The following is a 17,647-nucleotide window of genomic DNA, read 5'->3' as shown; positions in this document are numbered from 1 at the left end:
TGTACTTCAACTATTTTTAACAAACAACAAATGAATAAACACACATTTAAAATTCTTAAAGTACACCTTAGTGCTGCAGCAGTGGCGTGTTACATATGTATCTACAATATTTCCAAACAATTGCAATAAAACAAATACAAAATTATGTATTTTTTGTCTGATTTATTTTGTGTTTTTAGTCCGTTCTATTCAACTTTCCTTGATGGTGTCCAAACTAACAGACAGCAATTACACTACAGGTAACATATATATTTACTTTAATATTTTCATCAATTGAAGTCTGTGTTTGTTAAAATTAAATCAGATATTTATGATGTGTTTTAGAGTTGGAGGTAAGACTGAGTAAGAGTGAGAAACAGCTCGAAGATCTGAAAGCAGAAAACACAGGTACAAATCTTAATATATTAATGAACATATTCTTTTATGCTTTGGTTATGTGTTGTGTTGTGTAACTAGGGCATTTCCATTGAACTTAACGAGTATTGTTGTTTTTGTCCAATTTATTTTGTGTTTTTAGTTCAGTCTGTTCAACTTTCCTTGATGGGCTCGAGACTAGTTGACAACAACACTACAGGTAGACATACATTTACTTTATAATGTGCATTAACAAATGTTCTAATTAGTTATTAATTAATCTGATATTTTCTGTTATTTCTTTAGCGTTAGAGGTCAGACTGAGTGCCAGTGAGACACAGTTGGAAGATCTGAAGACAGAAAACACGGGTAAAAACCTTTAGATAAACATCTTCAGATTGAAACTATATTATTGTAAAAATGTTTAAAGATTATATTTGTTTGTTCTGATGTTGTGTATTTTAGTTCAATCTGTTCAACTTTCCTTGATGGAGTCCAGCCTGACAGAAACTCAAAACAACACTACAGGTAGAGTTAGATTTATAATAACAATTGTATTTACAATTATGTTTCTGATCTGGATTCGACTGAAGATTATAAAACGAGACTCAGTTAATAAATATATAATTGAATAACATCTGATTGTTGATCAGCTCTGGAGGTCAGACTGGGATCCAAAGAGACACAACTGGAGCAGCAAACTACAGGTAAAATTATTCATATTACCTTTAAATAATCATATATTAAAGCATTAAATTAAACATGAATTGTTTTCTGTCAGCTCTGGAGGTCAGACTGAGTGTCAGTGAGAAACAGCTGGAAGTTCTGAAGACAGAAAACACAGGTAAAAACCTTTCAATATATCTTCATGCTGAAACTGTAGAGGATCCAAAATGGTTCCCCGAGGAACTCCTTAAGAAACTAGAATGAACCCTGATTGTCCTTTTGGAAATCTCAAATATATAAGGGTTCTTTGCTAAACTTGCTAACCCTCTGAACTGACATATTTACCTCTCTTAGTCAGCTATTAAATAGTATTCCATTATTACCAATGAACATTACATTATTAATCATAATACATAGTAGTGGAACATTAATGTTTGTTGTGATTTTCTGTTTCTAGTTAAATCCGTTCAACTTTCCTTGATGGAGTCGAGACTGAGGGAAACTCAAAACACCGCTACAGGTACAGTTATATTTATATTGACATTTGTATTTACACTTATCTATATGATCTTGTCTTTACTGAAGAGTATACATCCAAACATTTAAATATATGAATAAATAACATATGATTGTTAATCAGCTCTAAATGTCAGAGTGAGAGCCACTGAGACACAACTGGAGATAATGGAGAATCACAATGAAGGTAACATAGTTAGGTCTTCAATATTACTATTGATTAATAATTAATTAAACTATTCAATTAAACATGAATGGTTTGTTGTTCAGTTATAGATGTCAGATGTGATGCCAATGAGAAAGAGATGGATGATCTGAAGACAGAAAACACAGGTATAAATCTTTAAGTATATCATCAGACTGAAACTGTAGAGGATCCAACTCTGTTCCCTGAGGAACGCCTTATAGGCATGAATGAACCCTGACGGTCCTTTTTTAAATAGTGTTTAATTATTCAACTAATTACGATACTGATTATTGTAATATGTTAACAAGATTATATTAGTTTGTTCTGATTTTGTGTTTTCAGTTCAATCCGTTCAACTTTCCCTGATGGGGTCCAGAATGACAGAGAGTCTAAAAAACGCTACAGGTAGAGTTATATCTATATTAAAATGTTCATATACAGTACATTTGTGGGGGAAACTTCTGAAGCAATTGGAGTCAGGACTCAGAGAGACACGAGGAGAGCTGGAGCTTTGATGGCAAACACTGACGGTTTATTTGGAGCTTCGGCCAGAGAATTCACAAGACATGTCACGGGCCACGAGTTGACCACACGGTTGAGATGCCACAATCAATTCTGAAGACCCCTCCTGTAGCTCGAGGTTTTAACTAGTTCAGAGTGTAATAATCAAAATTCTTCAATAGATAGACTAAACAGCTGAGGACACTGAATCACATTTGTTGTCGCTTATGGCTCAAGGTCATCTACACCCCGAGAAGGATGTGTTCCAGGTGTCCCACAACAATAACTATCTCTGACAGAGAGTTGCCCGGTCACAAACTGGCAACATCAACAATATGCTAGGGCAGCCCCTCCTTAAGGGAGATAACGACTGCTCAAGGTTGGTCAGCTGCGTCAGAGGGCGAAGGAGGACATGCAGGGCAAATTATTCCCCAACAACATTTATCATTCTAATCTAGACTTTACTGAACAGTTTAAATCCAGACTCAGTAAATATATAAATGAATAACATCTGATTGTTGATCAGCTTTGGAGGTCAGACTGGGATCCACTGAGACACAACTGGAGCAGCAAACTGCAGGTAAATAATAAACTTTATGATATTAAATAATCCACCATCAAATGACACCGTTAAAATAACATGAATTGTTTGGCGTTCAGCTTTGCAGGTCAGACTCGGTGTCAGTGAGAAACAACTGGAGGATCTGAAGACAGAAAACACAGGTAAAACGTTTAATATATATCTTCAGACTGAAACTGTAGAGGACCCAACACCGTTCCCTGAGGAACTCCTTAATCTGCAAGAATGAAACGTTATGGTTTTGTAAAAATACATTAGGGTTCTTCACAGTATTTGCTGAACCTCTGAACATATGTATAAACCTCTTGTATTGATTAATACAAACATATAATTAGAGAGATATTTGTTCCTTATGATTTTGTGTTTTCAGGTCAATCCGTTCAACTTTCCTTGATGGAGTCGAGACTAACAGAAGGGGAAAAAGACACTACAGGTAGAGTTAGATTTATATTTCCATTTGTATTAACACTTATCTTGACTTTACTGAAGAGTTTACCTCCAGACTCAGTAAATGCATACACCAATAACATCTGAATGTTAATCAGCTCTGGATGTCAGGATGAGATCCACTGAGACACAACTGGAGCAGGAAACTGCGGGTAATATCATTAACTCTTCAATATAAACTTTAAATAACCATTACTTACAACATTAAATTAAACATAAATGGTTTGCTGTTCAGCTCTGGAGGTCAGACTGGGTGCCAGTGAGACACAGTTGGAAGATCTGAAGACAGAAAACACGGGTAAAAACCTCTAAATAAACATCTTCAGAGTGAAACTATATAATTGTAAAATGTTTGAAGATGATATATGTTTGTTCTGATGTTGTGTTTTTCAGTTCACTCTGTTCAACTTTCCTTGATGGAGTCCAGACTGACAGAAACTCAAAATAACACTACAGGTAGAGTTAGATTTACAATAACATTTTTATTTACCCTTATATTTCTGATCTGAATTTGACTGAAGATTATAAAACAAGACTCAGTTAATAAATATATAATTGAATAACATCTGATTGTTGATCAGCTCTGGAGGTCAGACTGGGATCCACAGAGACACAACTGGAGCAGCAAACTGCGGGTAAAATAATTAATATTACCTTTAAATAATCATATATTAAAGCATTAAATTAAACATGAATTGTTTTCTGTTCAGCTCTGGAGGTCAGACTGAGTGTCAGTGAGAAACAGCTGGAAGTTCTGAAGACAGAAAACACAGGTAAAAACCTTTCAATATATCTTCATGCTGAAACTGTAGAGTATCCAAAATGGTTCCCTGAGGAACTCCTTTAGAAACTAGAATGAACCCTGATTGTCCTTTTGGAAATCTCAAATATATAAGGGTTCTTTGCTAAACTTGCTAACCCTCTGAACTGACATATTTACCTCTCTTAGTCAGCTATTAAATAGTATTCCATTATTACCAATGAACATTACATTATTAATCATAATACATAGTAGTGGAACCAGGCCCGGTTCCAGAACAAAATGACTCAGGGTGCATCTGAGATTAGAGAGGGTGCAGTGGTAAAGTGCTATTTTTACAAGTGGGGAGTGGACCTAACACCCTAGGGGGTCCTCACCTCCTCTAGGGGGGTCCAGGGGCATGCTCTCCCAGGAAGATTTTTTTTTAAATATTGAAGTTAAAAGCATCAATCTGGTGCATTTTGAGAGCAAAATGAAGAGATCTATGAATACATCTCAACTCCCATATGAAACAGAACTGTAAGCAGATTTACTATTTCTTTATGGATATTTTACAAATCACTCCCCTTTCAAGACCGAAATGTCTACAGGCCTAGCAGAAGATGGCATCTTTTTTACAGGAATATTCCAGCCAATCTCTGTTTTGAAACCATGAGCTGCAAAATGAGCGCCCTACCCCACTGTACAGGCGAGTTGGGAACTTTTTTAAATATACCTGGGCAGGCTCTGTTTTGCCGGCTGCTCCGCCTCGGTGGGCAAGGCGGGCAAAGCCGGTGAGTCGGGCGTTAGTGTCCACGACAGTGGCCGCGGGTAACGTAATGTCCCCATGATCTGAACTGTTATCACCTGCAGTAGATGCAGTGTTACTGCTGGCGATAAGGGCTGGTTGTTTTAGCCTTTTTCTGATGTCCATCACCGACTGCTGTGTAAGCACTTTGCAAATGACGAACGCGCAGGGGCACAGGTCACGCACACCTGACATAATAACGTTACTTACTGTTTAAATTGACCAAATAAATGCAGCAGACAATGTTATTTAACCACAATTAAAATTTATTTTATTTACTATATTATTATTATTACTACTATTATTATTATTGTTATTATATATGTAATATTTTTCACTTTTAATGTATTTCTTTTTTTTCACTTTACATTTTTCAAATGAGGGTGCATAACGACTCAACTGAGGGTGCAATGCACCCTTATGCACCCCCGTCGAACCGGGCCTGAGTGGAACATTAAAAAAAAAGAAATATTTGTTTGTTGTGATTTTCTGTTTCTAGTTAAATCCGTTCAACTTTCCTTGATGGAGTCGAGACTGAGGGAATCTCAAAACAACGCTGCAGGTACAGTTACATTTATATTTACACTTATCTATATGATCTTGTCTTTACTGAAGAGTATACATCCAAACATTTAAATATATGAATAAATAACATATGATTGTTAATCAGCTCTAAATGTCAGAGTGAGAGCCACTGAGACACAACTGGAGATGCTGGAGAATCACAATGAAGGTAACATAGTTAGGTCTTCAATATTACTATTGATTAATAATTAATTAAACTATTCAATTAAACATGAATGGTTTGTTGTTCAGTTATAAATGTCAGATGTGATGCCAATGAGAAAGAGATGGATGATCTGAAGACAGAAAACACAGGTATAAATCTTTAAGTATATCATCAGACTGAAACTGTAGAGCAGGGGTGCTCAACCAGTCGATCGCGATTGACCGGTCGATCGCGGGGAGATTCCCAGTCGATCGCGAGATGTGTCTAAAAATAGAACAACAATATTCTGTTTTATCGTTGTCCTGTAACATAATCTTCCTGTGCCAGAATAATGCACTTGAACGCATCAAAGCTTTGTGATTGGCCGGCGTGACCCCATGTGTCGGGGCGTGGCTGGTGGGCAGTGGGCAGTGCACTAGTTCGCTAACGTTGTCCGTGTCAACAGGAGTGACAGTCCGCACACACACAAGACCGCAATTATGGCAGAAGCAAAACATATATAATTTTCACTCCGAGTGGGAGGATGATTATTTTGGTATCTATTCCAATTCAAAGTCCATCTGTCTCTCATCTGCAATGCGAGCGTGGCTTTATCGAAGAAGGGTCATTTAGGAGCGGCATTTCAAAACAGTGCACAAACGCTACGAGACGGAATTCCCATCTGATTCTGCCCTACGCTCCAAAAGGGGAGGGGCCTGAAAGCACAGCTAAATGCACAGCAGTCCATTTTCACCAGGCCCAACAACAAGAGCAAGGCTGCTACCAGAGCATCTTATCGTGTCAGGCACGTTCTTGAGAAACACGTGAAGTCTTTCAAAGACGGCGAAGTTGTGAAAGAAGCATTCCTGGAGGCTGCGACGCACAATAAAAATAACAGTAGCATTTCAACAGGTTTTTGATATGATAAAAACTCAAGTTAGATACCGTTCTTAATCAGCTGTAAGTTTGAGCTTGTTTGAACTTATTAATTATAATTATTGTACAACATGGTATAAGAATGCAAACTTAAATTGATTATAATCTATTATCAATTCAGGTTAAGATAGTGTTGCTTTTATCCTATTTTAAAGGCATTTATTTTTATAATCTACTAAAATGCAACAAAAAAAGGGTTTGATTCTATTAATTTTGTCTTTTTTATTGTGTAGCTTCAGATCTGAGTTGTCTTATTAGTAAGCCTCATTTATACTGTCTTTTCTTTGTTCCTGTGTCATATGTGGCAGCACTGTTCAATGTTTCTTGAAAACATTACCCACTGTAGTGACGTGTGAATAAACTCCAACTCTGTATCAACAACACTGTTGTGTAACTTCAGTTAAATACTTGTATGTGTGTAGATTAGAAAGAGGTAAGATAAAGGATCTGCAGTATTTTATGAAGTATAAATCGTACAAAGGTCAGTTTTATACAAGTAAAAGTGTGTATTTACCTGGTAGTAGGCTGTCAGTAATGGCTACGCCTCTCTATTTGGACTGGTAGATCTCGGCAGACTGGCAACTTTAAAAGTAGCTCTCGGTTCAAAAAAGGTTGGGCACCCCTGCTGTAGAGGATCCAACTCTGTTCCCTGAGGAACGCCTTATAGGCATGAATGAACCCTGACGGTCCTTTTTTAAATATTGTTTAATTATTCAACTTATTACGATACTGATTATTGTAATAATATAACAAGATTATATTTGTTTGCCTTGATGTTGTGTTTTTAGTTCAATCTGTTCAACTCTCCTTGATGGAGTCCAAAATGACAAAGAGTCTAAAAAACACTACAGGTAGAGTTAAATCTATATTAAAATGTTCATATACAGTAATTGTATCATTCTAATCTAGACTTTACTGAACAGTTTAAATCCAGACTCAGTAAATATATAAATGAATAACATCTGATTGTTGATCAGCTTTGGAGGTCAGACTGGGATCCACTGAGACACAACTGGAGCAGCAAACTGCAGGTAAATAATAAACTTTATGATATTAAATAATCCACCATCAAATGACACCGTTAAAATAACATGAATTGTTTGGCGTTCAGCTTTGCAGGTCAGACTCGGTGTCAGTGAGAAACAACTGGAGGATCTGAAGACAGAAAACACAGGTAAAACGTTTAATATATATCTTCAGACTGAAACTGTAGAGGACCCAACACCGTTCCCTGAGGAACTCCTTCATCAGCAAGAATGAAACATTATGGTTTTGTAAAAACACATTGGGGTTCTTCACAGTATTTGCTGAACCTCTGAACATATGTATAAACCTCTTGTATTGAGTAATACAAATTACAACATATAATTAGATAGATATATATTTGTTTCTTATGATTTTGTGTTTTCAGGTCAATCCGTTCAACTTTCCTTGATGGAGTCGAGACTAACAGAAGGTGAAAAAGACACAACAGGTAGAGTTAGATGTACATAACCGTTTGTATTAACACTTATCTTGACTTTACTGAAGAGTTTACCTCCAGACTCAGTAAATAAATAAATGAATAACATCTGATTGTTTATCAGCTCTGGATGTCAAGATGAGATCCACTGAGAAACAACTGGAGCAGCAAACTGCAGGTAATATCATTAACCCTTCAATAAAACGTTAAATAATCACTAATCAAACCATTGAATTAAACTTGAATGGTTTGCTGTTCAGCTCTGGAGGTTAGACTGGGAGTCACTGAGAAACAGCTGGATGATCTGAACACAGAAAACACAGGTAAAAACCTCAACATAAATCTTCACACTGACATTTAGGATCCACACAATTTATATGATGGATGAACTCTGATCGTTCTTGTTGAATACAGATTATTGAAAGAATTTAACAAGATTTGTTGTTGGTTTGATTTTGTGTTTTCAGTTCAGTCTGTTCAACTTTCCCTGATGGAGTCAAGACTGACAGAAAGTCAAACCAACACTACAGGTAGAGTTATAGTTGTATTAACTTTATCATTTACACTTTAAATCCAGACTCAGTAAAAATATAATTGAATAACATTCAATTGTTTATCAGCTCTGAAAGTCAGACTTACAATTACTGAGACACAACTGGAGCAGCTGGAGAAACACAGTGAAGGTAAGCTCTTCAAAACACTTTAACAATACAAATTGAAAACCTTTAAATTAAACATGAATGGTTTTCATGTTCAGCTCGTGAGGTCAGACTGGGTGTCAGTGAGAAACATCTGGAGGATCTAATGACAGAAAACACAGGTAACATTTATTTATTTATTTGATCTCAACTCATGTAATTTATCTCAAACTGAAACTTAGCAGGATCAAGAAAGTTTCCCTAAGAAACTCTTTTATCATCCTGATGTTTTTAAAGAGTCCTCTCCTGCTGATGTTCAGGTGTATATCAGTATGTAGTGTCTCTACTTTAAAGAGTTCTCTCCTGCTGATGTTCAGGTGTATATCAGTATGTAGTGTCTCTACTTTAAAGAGTCCTCTCCTGCTGATGTCCAGGTGTATATCAGTATGTAGTGTCTCTACTTTAAAGAGTCCTCTCCTGCTGATGTTCAGGTGTATATCAGTATGTAGTGTCTACTTTAAAGAGTCCTCTCCTGCTGATGTTAAGGTGTATATCAGTATGTAGTGTCTCTACTTTAAAGAGTCCTCTCCTGCTGATGTTCAGGTGTATATCAGTATGTAGTGTCTCTACTTTAAAGAGTCCTCTCCTGCTGATGATCAGGTGTATATCAGTATGTAGTGTCTCTACTTTAAAGAGTCCTCTCCTGCTGATGTTCAGGTGTATATCAGTATGTAGTGTCTCTACTTTAAAGAGTCCTCTCCTGCTGATGTTCAGGTGTATATCAGTATGTAGTGTCTCTACTTTAAAGAGTCCTCTCCTGCTGATGTTAAGGTGTATATCAGTATGTAGTGAATCTACTTTAAAGAGTCCTCTCCTGCTGATGTTCAGGTGTATATCAGTATGTAGTGTCTCTACTTTAAAGAGTCCTCTCCTGCTGATGTTCAGGTGTATATCAGTATGTAGTGTCTCTACTTTAAAGAGTCCTCTCCTGCTGATGTTAAGGTGTATATCAGTATGTAGTGTCTCTACTTTAAAGAGTCCTCTCCTGCTGATGTTCAGGTGTATATCAGTATGTAGTGTCTCTACTTTAAAGAGTCCTCTCCTGCTGATGTTCAGGTGTATATCAGTATGTAGTGTCTCTACTTTAAAGAGTCCTCTCCTGCTGATGTTCAGGTGTATATCAGTATGTAGTGTCTCTACTTTAAAGAGTCCTCTCCTGCTGATGTTAAGGTGTATATCAGTATGTAGTGTCTCTACTTTAAAGAGTCCTCTCCTGCTGATGTTAAGGAACCTTTATGACTTTTTAAATGACAGGAGTTATATGCTTTAGATATTTATAATACTGATGGTTAAACGTTTTTATATTAAAATACATTTGTTGTCCTTCTGGTTTGTGTTCCTTGGTGTTATTAAGTGTAATTCCTCAAAGGGCTTCTTTGTAAAAAAGAAAGAGGTAACTTTTTGTTTGTTTCTGATTTTACTTTGTGTTTTCAGTTCAGTCTTTTCGATTTTCATTGATGGAGTCCAGGCTGACCGACATCAACAACAACACTACAGGTTGAGTTGGATTTACTTAAATATTTTCATCAAGGATTCGGTCATAAATTATATAAACTAATCAGATATTTACTGTTTTCTCTTCAGAGTTGGAGGTCAAACTGGGAGCCGGTGTGAAAGTACTGGAAGGTCTGAAGACAGGTAACATACTGAAGTTTTATATGAATGTATAATTATATTTTATTATATGTTAATGGGAGGGAACTAATTGATGTCACCATAAAAATTGTTGTTGTTGTGTCTATTCATATGTTTTCTTATTGCAGGTTTTCTGATATGTTATGTTAAAATATACAAATGAGGCGATATTTAAGTTTTTGTATATTTAGGAGAAATCTTCAGTCGCAAATAGACAATGTGAATTAAAATATATCCTATAATGTGTATTTAAATTGTGTTTCTTTTTACATAAAAGTGCATGAACAAAGGATGTTTTTAGTACATGCGATATGTCCATCAGACATTGTTATTTTCATTAAAACAAGTGTTATTTTTTATATTAACGATTAGGATATTTTCTGTGCTTCTCTTTAGAGCTGGAGGTCAGACTGAGTGCCAATGAGGAACAGCTGGAAGATTTGAAAACACAAAACACAGGTAAAACTGAAGGTTTTAAACTATCTGTAGATGTATTTCAATGTATTATTACTATATGTGTAAAACACGTTGACATTTCTTTGTTCTGATATTGCATTTTTAATTCAGTCGGTTCAACTTTCCTTGATAAATTCCAGTCTGACAGAAAGTCACAACAACACTACATGTAGAGTAATATTGACTTGCTTATTTTAAGTAATACTTATCAGCTAATCATGCACGAATGTAATTTATAAATATAAATATATCATTTTGTTTTGCAGATTTGGAGGTCAAACTGAGATCCACTGAAACACAGCTGGAGCAGCAAACTGCAGGTAACATCATCAACTCTTTAATATAACCTTTTTGAGTAATTATTTATTAAATCATTGAATAAATGAATTATTTTACTCTTCAGCTCTGGAGGTCAGACTGGATGTCGGTGAGAAACAGCTGGAAGATCTGAAGACAGAAAACACAGGTAACACTCTAATTTTTTTACATTGAAACTGCAGCGGTTCCCAACCTGTGGGCCGCGGCCCCCTAGTGGTCCGCGAAGGCATTGCAAGTGGGCCGCCAAATAATTTTAATTTGTAATCTTTTAATTGAATTTTTTTTTAAAAGCCACCCCTTGATTTTCTGTGGCAATCATTTTTTCCAAAATAAATTGTATTTTTAATCTACTCTTCAAACACCTTAAATTAAGATTACTCCTTAATTGACTTTTATAAATATGTATTTTAGCCAGAAGACTAGTTGTATTTATTAACTGTGTGCGGTCTTCATCTAAAAGCCCACATAAAATATGAAAGTGTGTAAATGTAAATTCAATATTTGCCCCCAAATAATTTGCAAAACATTATGATTTGTGTGGAAACATTTCCATTATTAAGTTCTTTTTTATTTGAACCTCTTTTCCTTTCTCTTTCTTGATCCTCCTTAGCAACGGTCATTACAGTCCTTAGCAACGGTCATTACAGTCCTTGACAGCGGTCTGTTCTACTGGATTTACAACGTGTCACATGTTCTGAATTGACCAATCAGAACTTTATTTAGCCTCTGTATTGTTTATGGTTGAATGTGGGCTGCAAAAACATTTTTGATTCTTAAGTGGGCCCTGAGTTGAAAAAGGTTGGGAACCGCTGCTGTAGAGGATCAACTAAGGTTCCCTGAGGAACTCCTTTATTTGACTTTTTAACTGACTGAATTATGCTGTATATATCAGCTTTTTATATGTACAAATGATTTAACCCACTTCTTTATGTTTTGAGGGGTACAAATGTTTGTGTTTCTGTTGTGGGCTCTTACATTTGTACGCCAGCCATAACACATTTTTTGTTTCTGATTCGTTTTGTGTTTTTTCAGTTCAGTCTGTTCAACGTTCCTTAATTGGTTCCAGATTGACAGACATCTACACCAACACTACAGGTAGAGCTATAATAAAATGACAAAATGAATTCACACAAATTATAATTAGTTATTAATGAATCAGATTTTTACTATTGTTGTCTTCAGAGTTGGGGCTCAGACTGGGTGTCAGTGAGAAACAGCTGGAAGATCGAAAGATAGAAAACACAGGTAACACTCTGAAGTTAAAACTAACTAAACTGTAGGTTTATAAAAATAAATACTACAATATAAATATATTAACTATGACATTCTTACAAAGTATTAAAATGTTTTGGTGCAGAGTAATTTTTATAGCTATAAGAAAATGAAAAGAGTTTTCAGACTGGAACTTTAAAGAACCCATCATGGATCCCTGAGGAACTCCTTTATTAACAAATTATTGGGAACCTCAAACATATAAAGGTTATCCCCTGACCGGAGGGGGGGCGAGATTAACTTGAGCAATAACAGTTAATGGCGAGTACGGCAAATAAAACTAACAAGCAGTAGCGCTGAGCAAAGTGACTAGGACGTGACCACACACTTGTCAAAACAGAGAAGAACCAGTTAAGCACCGGAAAAGCACAAGAACGGATCTTGAACCCTTGGTGGTTCTAGGAATATTTTATATAAAATTGTGTTTTCTATTTAACTTATTGTACTATGAATATTTTTGTAATCATGCATGGTATTTTTATTGAATTAACCTTTTTTTTTTCTTTCTCACGTACCCCAACGTACCCCTGGGGGTCCGCGTACCCCCATTTGAGAATCACTGAGCTGAGGTTCACGTTTTTCTGAACAAAAATTAGAACATCTGAATTTATTGAAATTTTCTTAACCTACAGATAAATACAATACTTAAAAAAATTAAATATCTTGTTTCAGAACAAGAATTTAGAGATATTTTTATAATAAAAAAAACAAAAGACTGAGATTTTCACTTGTGTTCCTCTTAGCTCTTTTATTAACAAGAAAACCCCCAAATATTACATTTTTTACAGACATGTAAATGTGGCACTCATCTCACATCTTGAAAATAGAAACACAATTTATTACAAACTCAACCTGTTAGCTTTTATGACTTTTCTTTATATTAGTTTTATTTCCTTTCCAAACTGTCATTTATGCATTCGACACTTTGAGACTAAGTAAAAAAAAAGGCCTTTAGAATAAAATATCTACAATGAAAGAAGCTCTGGTGCTTTCTCTCTTAAGACTCATGCTTTACAAGAGAAACAACATACAAATACATCAATATCGATATTCAACAAATATTTAGAGCAAAGTTTACATTTCTATGCAAAGAAATATGAGTTGAGGTGAACAGAAACCCTCCTGAGCAGTGACAGCCTCCATGGCCAAACAGACACAGGAAGGAGCGCCGCCTAAAGAAACTCCAACATCTACAGTACAACTCGTGAGAAGATGTTAAAGCACGTCCCATAATGTTTGATTGACAGATGATCTCTGTGCAGTGATGAACAATCAGCTCTCAGCAACAATGATGGACACACAGTGAGTTTAAGAAGTAGAAGAGTTCCTCAAATGACTTCAGGCTATTTCAGTTTACAAAACTCAGCTGTGGCTCCATGATCAATAGGCCAAACTCCAGCATGTAGCGGCTGAGTGAATGTGGTCTGCACTCTGTGGAGGAGAGTCATGGTTTCAGAGACGCTGTAGAAGGACAGAACACCTGCTCTGTGATCCAGGTACACTCCTACTCTGGAGGACTGAGGACCTGAGACGGGAGTGATGATAATGTTGTAACAAAAGGAATAACTGTTTTCGCTACAAATTAACGCCCAAGATTTGTTATTGTTTCCAAATCCACTTCCACCCCCTGCTCTGCTGACATTCTTGTCTGCGACTGCAACACGAACTGCTCTCCCTCTCCACTCCACCTCCCAGTAACAACGTCCAGTCAGACCCTCTCTACTCAGGACCTGAGCACATCCAGTGAATCTGTCTCGGTGACTGGAATAAGACTGTGGTTGTTTCATGAATGTTGCTTTTCTGCCCCCCTCAGATAATAACAGCTGTGTGTGTGCTGTGTTTGGATCCAGAGTGATCTCCTGTGAATATTGTAAGAACCCAGCTCTGGTGGTGGGCTCTGCTGCTGACAGTAAAACATCCACTTCAGTCGGTGAGACGTTTGTCCATTCCTCTCTCAGGACGTCCTGTAGTTTGTCTCTGACTGCTGACAGGGCCGCCGTCACGTCCTCAAAGTAGCTCAGAGGACGGATGTTGATGCTGGAGGAGTGTGTAGCTTCACTGAGGGCTGGCAGTGAGGAGGGGAAGCTGAGCAGGAACTGGTTGTGATCCTCTGTGTGAGACAGCAGCTTCAGCTCAGCGTCTCTCCTCTTCAGCTCAGAGATCTCCTGCTCCAGCTTCTCCTGAAGCTCTCTGACTCGACTCACTTCTCTCTTCTGCTGGGATCTGAGCTGCTGCTTCACATCAGAGCTTCTCTTCTCCATGAGACGGATCAGCTCAGTGAACGTCTTCTCACTGTCCTCCACTGCTTTATCAGCAGAGCCATTGACGGCCTGCACCTCCTGCTGAAGCAGCTTCACCTCCTTCTCTCCGTCCTGGATCCTCTGCTGGATGTTGAGTCGACTCCCCTCCAGCTCTCTCTGCCTCTCAGTCCTCTCTGCTGCAGCTGACACCGTGTCGTGGCCTTTGTGTTCGTCCACAGAGCAGATATAACAGATACACTGCTGATCAGTGCGGCAGAACAGCTTCATCACCTCGTCGTGACGAGAGCAGATGTTCTCCTGGAGCTTCTTGGAGGGCTCCACCAGCTTGTGTTTCTTTAATGGAGCTGCGTCATAATGAGGCTGGAGGTGTTGGTCACAGTAAGAGGCCAGACACACGAGGCAGGACTTACAGGCTCTCAGTTTCCTCCCAGTGCAGACATCACAGGCCACATCTTCAGCTCCGGCATAGCAGAGATCAGCAGGAGCAGCTTGGAGTCCAGTCTTCTTCAGCTCCTCCACTAAAGCTGCTAACATGGTGTTTTTCAGCAGGACAGGCCTCGGTGTGAAGCTCTGCCTGCACTGAGGGCAGCTGTGGATCTTCTTCTCATCCTCTCCGTCCCAGAAGCCTTTAATACACTTCATACAGTAGCTGTGTCCACAGGGAGTCGCCACCGGATCCTTCAGTAGATCCAGACAGATGGAACAAGAGAAGGTTTCCCGGTCCAGCTGAACTCCTCTCTGCGCCATTTCACCTCTCAGTAGCAGCGAGTGTCTGAGTTTCACTTCCTGAGAACTGAAACTATGTGAGCTGTGATCTGAACAGGATGTGTGTGAGCAGTGCATGTGGCCTATCAGCTCTTGTGCTTTACCCACATGTTGGTTACACCCCTCCTCCTCCTCAGTGTGGATCTGAAGGGGAGGAGCCAGGAAATACAGAGTGGAGCTGGCTGTGTCTGAGAGCAGGAAGAAGAGCGAGGGCTCATCAAACTCTGACTCATTCCAGGAGGACGAGCAGACGCTCTGAACTGTGTCCTCATTTACAAACGGAGCCTCGCTCACAACCTGCTCTGCATTTGAAAACAGTCATCAGCTGTAAAATATTTGTTTTGAATTCAGGCTTTCGTAGCACACGGCTCCACACTCAGGGTGGCAGTGGTGTAAGAAGTACTCAGATATTCTACTAAAGCAAAAGTAGAAATACTACAGTGCAAAAAATACTCTGTTACAAGTAAAAGTACAAAAGCATTGGTATCAAAATATACTTAAAAGTACCAAAAGTAAAAGGACTCCTTATTATGACCCTTTTCAGAATTTATATATATATATTGAGTTACTGGGTTACTATAATGATTATTGATGTGTTTTATCACAGTTAGCACATGTAGAGCTCATTGTAATAACTTTATATCCGGCTGTTGGATATTCTAACCTAGAGATATCTGTCAAAGTGTAATTAATAATTGATTTATGTTTTGAATGATCTATTCATCTATATCTAACTAGTAACTAAAAGCTGTCAAATAAATGCAGTTGAGTACAAAGTACTGTCTTCTAAAATATAGTGGAGTTGAAGTATAAAGTAGCATAAACTGAGACGTATTGGGATAAGAAAATAGTTAAAGTACCAAAAGTAAAAGTACTTACTGTGGTCCCATTTTAGAATCTTATTGAATTACTGGATTCTTTCATTTTGTTTACTTAATGTGTTCATCACAGCTGTTAAAAGTGGAGCAACCTTTACTTGATATACTGCTGCTGGATATCTTAACCTATAATTATATATCACTGTTTATTCATATGTTGTTTAAGATATACATTATATAACCTACAAAAATGCAGATTTATTATCGTAAAATGTATTTCTTTTGAACTGTTTTTGAACTGATTATGTGTTTTCAGTTCACTCTGGTCAACTTTTCTACATAAAGAACAAACTGATAGACGACCACTACAAGAGTACAGGTAGATATATTTACATTCATATTTCTCGTGATCATTAAGTTACTGACGAGTTGAAACTTAGCCTAATTATAGGTATACATATAAATGTTTTGTTCTGCAGCTCTGGAGGGGAGACTGAGATCCACGGAGACGAAGCTGCGACAGCTGGAAAACCACACTGCAGGTAACATCATCAACTCTTCAATGTAAGTTTTAGTTTTAATAAATAACGTTCTTGTTTTGTTGTACTATCCAACTAGCTTCCTAATAACTTATTTTTAAGCATTCTGATTGGTTTGGTAAAAGGTTATCTTCAGTTTGAATACAGAAAAGCGCTGTTCGAGGGTTTGATTATATAAGTTTTTCAGATATTTTAGTAGAAACTCTGAATATGGAACTCCAGAAACCCAAGAGCTTTGGATATAACCAATATATATGAGGTAAAGTGGATGGTGGTGGGTATCGACGAATATCTGATGTTATCTAAAGAGGACATATTCTGCTCATTTTCAGGTGTATATCAGTATGTAGTGTCTCTACTTTAAAGAGTCCTCTCCTGCTGATGTTCAGGTGTATATCAGTATGTAGTGTCTCTACTTTAAAGAGTCCTCTCCTGCTGATGTTCAGGTGTATATCAGTATGTAGTGTCTCTACTTTAAAGAGTCCTCTCCTGCTGATGTTCAGGTGTATATCAGTATGTAGTGTCTCTACTTTAAAGAGTCCTCTCCTGCTGATGTTCAGGTGTATATCAGTATGTAGTGTCTCTACTTTAAAGAGTCCTCTCCTGCTGATGTTCAGGTGTATATCAGTATGTAGTGTCTCTACTTTAAAGAGTCCTCTCCTGCTGATGTTCAGGTGTATATCAGTACGTAGTGTCTCTACTTTAAAGAGTCCTCTCCTGCTGATGTTCAGGTGTATATCAGTATGTAGTGTCTCTACTTTAAAGAGTCCTCTCCTGCTGATGTTCAGGTGTATATCAGTATGTAGTGTCTCTACTTTAAAGAGTCCTCTCCTGCTGATGTTCAGGTGTATATCAGTATGTAGTGTCTCTACTTTAAAGAGTCCTCTCCTGCTGATGTTCAGGTGTATATCAGTATGTAGTGTCTCTACTTTAAAGAGTCCTCTCCTGCTGATGTTCAGGTGTATATCAGTATGTAGTGT

General features: G+C 37.5%; 2 protein-coding genes across 2 annotated transcripts in view; one reads left to right on the top strand and one right to left on the bottom strand.

Moving 5' to 3' along the window:
• The window catches only part of LOC117540660 (centrosome-associated protein CEP250-like), a 39,190-nt gene that overhangs the window by 15,765 nt on the left and 5,778 nt on the right, over window positions 1-17,647 (top strand). The window contains exons 17-56 of the mRNA XM_034207421.1: window positions 180-239; window positions 325-387; window positions 518-574; window positions 661-723; window positions 820-882; window positions 1,008-1,061; window positions 1,136-1,198; window positions 1,478-1,540; window positions 1,661-1,723; window positions 1,807-1,869; window positions 2,066-2,128; window positions 2,751-2,804; window positions 2,885-2,947; window positions 3,175-3,237; window positions 3,350-3,403; window positions 3,487-3,549; window positions 3,645-3,707; window positions 3,833-3,886; window positions 5,298-5,360; window positions 5,469-5,531; window positions 5,615-5,677; window positions 7,232-7,294; window positions 7,421-7,474; window positions 7,555-7,617; window positions 7,855-7,917; window positions 8,030-8,083; window positions 8,166-8,228; window positions 8,373-8,435; window positions 8,526-8,588; window positions 8,663-8,725; window positions 10,038-10,100; window positions 10,188-10,241; window positions 10,635-10,697; window positions 10,801-10,863; window positions 10,961-11,014; window positions 11,098-11,160; window positions 12,045-12,107; window positions 12,195-12,257; window positions 16,445-16,507; window positions 16,608-16,670. Coding sequence (XP_034063312.1) covers window positions 180-239; window positions 325-387; window positions 518-574; window positions 661-723; window positions 820-882; window positions 1,008-1,061; window positions 1,136-1,198; window positions 1,478-1,540; window positions 1,661-1,723; window positions 1,807-1,869; window positions 2,066-2,128; window positions 2,751-2,804; window positions 2,885-2,947; window positions 3,175-3,237; window positions 3,350-3,403; window positions 3,487-3,549; window positions 3,645-3,707; window positions 3,833-3,886; window positions 5,298-5,360; window positions 5,469-5,531; window positions 5,615-5,677; window positions 7,232-7,294; window positions 7,421-7,474; window positions 7,555-7,617; window positions 7,855-7,917; window positions 8,030-8,083; window positions 8,166-8,228; window positions 8,373-8,435; window positions 8,526-8,588; window positions 8,663-8,725; window positions 10,038-10,100; window positions 10,188-10,241; window positions 10,635-10,697; window positions 10,801-10,863; window positions 10,961-11,014; window positions 11,098-11,160; window positions 12,045-12,107; window positions 12,195-12,257; window positions 16,445-16,507; window positions 16,608-16,670 — 2,439 coding nt within the window. The remainder of the gene's footprint in view (window positions 1-179; window positions 240-324; window positions 388-517; window positions 575-660; window positions 724-819; window positions 883-1,007; window positions 1,062-1,135; window positions 1,199-1,477; window positions 1,541-1,660; window positions 1,724-1,806; window positions 1,870-2,065; window positions 2,129-2,750; window positions 2,805-2,884; window positions 2,948-3,174; window positions 3,238-3,349; window positions 3,404-3,486; window positions 3,550-3,644; window positions 3,708-3,832; window positions 3,887-5,297; window positions 5,361-5,468; window positions 5,532-5,614; window positions 5,678-7,231; window positions 7,295-7,420; window positions 7,475-7,554; window positions 7,618-7,854; window positions 7,918-8,029; window positions 8,084-8,165; window positions 8,229-8,372; window positions 8,436-8,525; window positions 8,589-8,662; window positions 8,726-10,037; window positions 10,101-10,187; window positions 10,242-10,634; window positions 10,698-10,800; window positions 10,864-10,960; window positions 11,015-11,097; window positions 11,161-12,044; window positions 12,108-12,194; window positions 12,258-16,444; window positions 16,508-16,607; window positions 16,671-17,647) is intronic.
• On the bottom strand, window positions 13,013-15,381 carry LOC117540661 (tripartite motif-containing protein 16-like). The gene has a single exon (XM_034207422.1). It carries the CDS (start codon window positions 15,290-15,292, stop codon window positions 13,628-13,630), a length of 1,665 nt encoding a protein of 554 aa, XP_034063313.1. The 5' UTR covers window positions 15,293-15,381; the 3' UTR covers window positions 13,013-13,627.

Source organism: Gymnodraco acuticeps, unplaced genomic scaffold, assembly GCF_902827175.1.
Source record: "Gymnodraco acuticeps unplaced genomic scaffold, fGymAcu1.1, whole genome shotgun sequence".
NCBI classification, from domain to species: Eukaryota; Metazoa; Chordata; class Actinopteri; order Perciformes; family Bathydraconidae; genus Gymnodraco; species Gymnodraco acuticeps.
The sequence above is the reverse complement of the archived record's forward strand: the minus strand, read 5'-3'. Positions and strand labels throughout refer to the sequence as shown.